The 5,358-nt window shown below is 45.6% G+C and overlaps 1 protein-coding gene across 1 annotated transcript; it reads right to left on the bottom strand.

Moving 5' to 3' along the window:
• Positions 1–510: 510 nt before the first annotated feature.
• On the bottom strand, positions 511–1,512 carry LOC116599975 (olfactory receptor 10V1-like). The gene has a single exon (XM_032359908.1). The coding sequence runs from the start codon at positions 1,510–1,512 to the stop codon at positions 511–513; it is 1,002 nt and encodes a 333-aa protein (XP_032215799.1).
• Between the last annotated feature and the right edge of the window lie 3,846 nt (positions 1,513–5,358).

Below are 5,358 nucleotides of genomic sequence, written 5' to 3'. Positions count from 1 at the left end.
AAAGAAAAGAAAAGAAACTTGGTTATATAAAAAGAAGTGTGATTTAGTGAAAAGAGAAAGATCACTGTTGAAGGGGTGGCCAGACAAACAATAAAGTTTGTGGGACTTTAAAGTGGGACTAGACAGCGGCATTAGACAGTGGCACTAGAGCAGCTAAAGAGAAAGGTCAAAAGACGATTGGATACGTGAACGCATTGGCTCTGCATACTGTCGGGGATGCAGGCTCTTAAAACAGGTAACAGGACAGCATCCATTATATGAACTGCTCTCATGTCTCTATGTGTCCATTCATCCATCCTTTTCCTCACTGACACTCCTGTGCAGTCCTTATTCTAAGCTGTTTGGTGAGAGAGGAGGCTGGCTGGGCAGGCAGGGCCAATCCAGGGCTTCCTCACTGGAATCCATGAAAAAGCAGAGGAATTTGCAGTGATAAGCATTTCACAGACTAAGATAGTCATGGACACGTTTATCTCTCTGCTCCTTCCTTTTTGCTTCGGAGCTTCTTGTCCTTCAGATCATGCTGCTCCTCCTGGTTTGGGCAATATTTTTTCTAGCAAGGAATATTTCTGGTTTCCTGAACCAGCACATTCTTGCCGAAAGTCTTCTTACTGCGTCAGTCACCTCTTGATTCCTTATGCTGTAGATCAAGGGGTTTAGCAACGGTGAAAAAAAGGTGTAGACAACAGACACTGCCCGGCCCTCTTCTGGAGAGTAGCTGGACCTGGGGCGAAGGTAGACAAGAGTGCAGCTCCCATACTGCAGGAGAACCACGATGAGGTGGGAGGAACAGGTGGAGAAAGCCCGATGCTTTCCCTTAGCTGAATTCATCCTCAGGAGGGTGGCCACGATGCAGCTGTAGGAGAGGCAGATAAGGAGGAAGGGGACAGCCACGGCGGCCACACCGATGGCATAGACAACAGCCTCATATACATGGGTGTCTGCACAGGCCAGGCGCATGACTGCAGGCATGTCACAGAAGAAGTGGTAGATCTCATTGCGGCCACAGAATGGAAGGCGGCAGTTCAGAATGGTCAAAGGCAGTGACAACAGGAATCCCAGCCCCAGAGAACCTAAAGTCATCTGCCCACAGAGCTGCCAACTCACGATGAGTTTGTAATGCAGTGGGTGACAGATGGCCACGTACCTGTCGTAGGCCATGACAGCAAGCAAGACACAGTCAGACCCTCCAAGAAGGACGAAGAAGAACATCTGGGTCCCACAGGCCGGGAGGGAGATAAGCATCTGCCCCATGGAAAGGACGCTAGCGAGAGTCAGGGGAGCAATGTTGGTAGAGTAGCCAATTTCCAGCATGGCCAGAACAAAAAGGAAGAAATACATTGGGGTATGGAGGGAGTGATCTCTCCAGATGGTGAGCCCAATGGTGATGTTTCCAACAAGACTTCCTAAGAACAACAGCAAGAGGGCCACAAATATGAGGCGAGCCACTGCTGGGTCCGTTGAGAAAGGGTGGAAGTGGAAGTAGACCACTCCTGTCTGGTTTTCCTCTTCCATTTACCTGGTATGAGGAAAGAAGTCATGGGAAAAGTGACTGTCCTTGTCTTGAGCCTGGAACCTGCCCAGCCATGTTAAAAACACTGTCTGCAATCGCTGAGTACTTACCCTCAAGGCTTCCATTGGAATCTAGTTCATGTTACCTCGCCTGGCTTGGGCTTACTCTACTAGCTGTGTGACCTTGGAGAAGTTACAGACTTCACCACTCTCCTTCTAAACATGAGGAGAGCAGAACATCCACCTCTGAGGTGTGACAATTAAATGAGATTCTGTGTCTGAAAGTACCAAGCCTAGTGCACCCAGTAGGTTCACAATGGGGTTTCCTGTTTTCCTATTTCCATTCCTTCCTTGATCTACATATGAACACTCCTGATCATTCACATGTCTGTTTAGTACTCTGATTATCCAGTTACCACAACAGCAACTTAAAAATACATATTTAGGGGGGCACCTGGGTGGCTCAGTGGGTTAAGCCTCTGCCTTTGGCTCAGGTCATGATCCCAGGGTCCTGGGATCAAGCCCCGCATCGGGCTCTCTGCTCAGCAGGGAGCCTTCTTCCTTCTCTCTCTCTCTCTCTCTGCCTGCCTCTCTGCCTACTTGTGATCTCTCTCTGTGTCAAATAAATAAATAAAATCTTAAAAAAAAATACATATTTAGGGGCATGTGGGTGGCTCAGTTGGTTAAGCAGCTGCCTTCAGCTCAGGTTATGATGGTGGGGTCCTGGGATGGAGCCCTGTGTCAGGCTCCCTGCTCAGCGGGGATCCCGCTTCTCCCTCTCCCTCTGTTGCACCCCCTGCATGTGCTCTCTCTCAAGTAAATAAATAAAGAGTTAAAAATTTCATATTTATACAAAGAGTATATGATTCTCAGGTCAAACCTAGAAGGCAGGCAATACAGGTGTTACTTTTGGTCAATAGAAATGTGGATCGGGGTGCCTGGGTGGCTCAATGGGCTAAAGCCTCTGCCTTTGGCTCAGGTCATGATCTCAGTGTCCTCGGGTCGAGCCCCACATTGGACTCTCTGCTCAGGGGGGAGGCTGCTTCCTCCTCTCTCTCTGCCTGCCTCTCTGCCTACTTGTGATCTCTGTCTGCCAAATAAATAAATAAAATCTTTTTAAAAAGAAAGAAAGAAGGAAAGGAAGAAAGAAAGAAAGAAAGAAAGAAAGAAAGAAAGGAAGGAAGGAAGGAAGGAAGGAAGGAAGGAAGGAAGGAAGGAAGGAAGGAAGAAAGAGAAAGAGATGTGGACATGGAAGCCCAGATGAGTTAACTAGTTCACACAGCTACCCTCCCCAGTTAGGACTTTGTGATTGTATTTTTTCCTTCAACATTCAACATCCAACTTGTTTTGTTTTGTTTACCAAATGTGAACCCTACTCTTATTCTGTCTTCTTGCATCGGTCCACCTGAGTTTTTATGGTCTACCCTAGATAAGGTTCAATGCCTTCCTATGGGGTTCACCCTCCGGCCAACCCAACTTTTCATACTTTTAGATCCATCCCCCCCCCTTTTTTTTTTAAAGATTTTAGATATCTCGTTGAGAGAGAGAGAAAGAGAGAGAAAGCACAAGTAGGGAGGAGGGACAGAAGGAGAGGGAGAAGCAGACTCCCTGCTAAGCAGGGGGCTCTACTTGGGGCTGGGTCCTAGGACCCTGAGATCATGACCTGAGCCAAAGGCAGACGCTTAACTGACTGAGCCACCCAGGCACCCCTAAACCCATCCTTCTTGAACACTTTTAAAATCATATTACTGCACCTTGACACTAAGCTTAAAAAGCAAAAGAACCTCAATTTTGTCAATTATACTTCAATAAAGCTGAAGAAAAAAAAAAGCAAAGGAGCCTCTTATTCTTACAGTATCATGTACAATTATGAGAGGCTGAGTCAAAAAATATTTTTATAAGTATAATGAGCATGACTCATGGGGTGGGATGGAAGTTCAGGAAATCACTCCATGAACATGCCCCACGGCTCCATCTCACCACTCATATCTTTACTCCAAGTCACTAGGTCCTTAACATGACCTTTAAATTGCAGTGAGTTTGAATTTGCTGCAAGGTAGGCTTGCATATGCATGCAAGTATTTTCTGGTGTTTGTGGAATTCTCGATTATGTTCAAATGGCCAAAGCTACGGAGCTCTCCTTGTATTGATCTTCTTGGCCAGGCCAGGCCAAAAATACTACTCTGCTAAATTACAGGGGTGGGACAAAAATGGCAAAATAATTATTTTTGTTTTTTAACACGTGAGCCAGGTTTTAATATTATGTTTTCTTTGGGTTTGGATCTTAAGGATAATCCTCAGTACTGTTGACAATATGGAGAAATGAGCCCTGCCACGCTCGCTGACGGAGGGGTGAAAGGTTCGAGACTTTGGGACAATGTCCTAACGTGAAAATATTGGTGATACAATACTACACAGAAAACGAAATTTTTAAAAGTTACAATCTCTGCACCACAGAAGAAATCCAGTCTTTGATTGATGAGCCTGAAAGATATCTTTCCTGTTTTATATTCTCCAAAATCCTATAATAAACATCAAAACTCATCATCTTAATTACAAGCTTACAACACGATACAAAGAGAGATAAGCAGTATTGCCTTCAAACTGCAGAGGACAATATTTTGCAAATTTCTAGAGCAAAGTGAAGGATTTTTACAGAATCTTTCTTCAGGGAGAGTATCTGCCTCATCACGATGGACCACCACAGTTTTGGGAAGAAAAGTGTCATCGCACGAATGCACTCAGTCCTTCTTCCAAGTCACTTGGAGTCGGTCATCCCCAGTATGAACGTGAAGGAAGTCTGTTGCTCCAGCCAGCCTGCTTTCCTTAAATGCCCACATAGAACAGGCCGAGCACATCAGCAATTCCCGGGAAACAGCCCCACCGAAGGAAGGTACCCGGAGCACCACGCACAGCCTCGGGAGGGCTGATGTGCGAACTTGAAACTGGCTCCTCTCACTCAGTGCATAGACCACCCACCCCCTCACTCTCCACTGTTCACTCTTGAGTCATCGGTATACATGCCTGTCCCCTTGGCCACACAACACACGTGGCAGCTTCTATATTTCATCCTTACACGCACACTCACACACGATTTGCCAAAGACAGACGCAACTCAACTTTTTAAAAAGTAGGTAAGCCAGACCGACAAAAGCCAGATATCCTGAATCACAGCGGGAAAACTGACAAAAGGAGTAAGATGAAAATAGTAGCCAGTATCATGGGGCGCCTGCTGATGTCTCCTGCATTAGAAATGAGCATGACTGGAGCACCTGGGTGGCTCAGTCAGTTAAGCATCTGCCTTCGGTTCAGGTCATGACCCAGGAGTCCTAGGATCAAGCCCTGTTTAGGGCTCCCTGCTGAGTAAGGAGTCTGCTTCTCTTTCTCCCTCTGCTCCTGCCTCTGCCTAGGCTCGCTCTCTCTGTCTCTCTCAATTAAATAAAATCTTTAGAAAAATAAAATAAAAAACAAATACTAACTTTTATTGGATGTCGGGTGCTATTCCAAGCACTTTCTGCCAATTAACTCATTTACTTCTCATAATAAACTTATGAGGTAGGTGCTATTATTTCTCTCTCTCTCTTTCTCTCTTTTTTTTTTTTTTTAAGACAGGTGCTATTATTGACCTTATTTTACAGATGAAGAAATCAAAGTAGATTTCAACCCGAGCCAAAAGGCTGAAGATTGCATACGCTTAATCCCTGTTCCATGTGACTTGTCAGGAGTGTGTCCCCACATTTGTCACCTTCGTGGTGAAGCATTAAACCTGTGGACTTGCAGCAGAATAAGGATTTGCTGTATTCCATCTCTAGGAGACCGTGCATCACCTGTTAGTTGGGAATCTTAAAA

The sequence above is a fragment of the Mustela erminea genome, chromosome 9 (assembly GCF_009829155.1).
Source record: "Mustela erminea isolate mMusErm1 chromosome 9, mMusErm1.Pri, whole genome shotgun sequence".
Taxonomy (NCBI): domain Eukaryota; kingdom Metazoa; phylum Chordata; class Mammalia; order Carnivora; family Mustelidae; genus Mustela; species Mustela erminea.
This window is presented reverse-complemented; position numbering and strand designations above follow the sequence as displayed.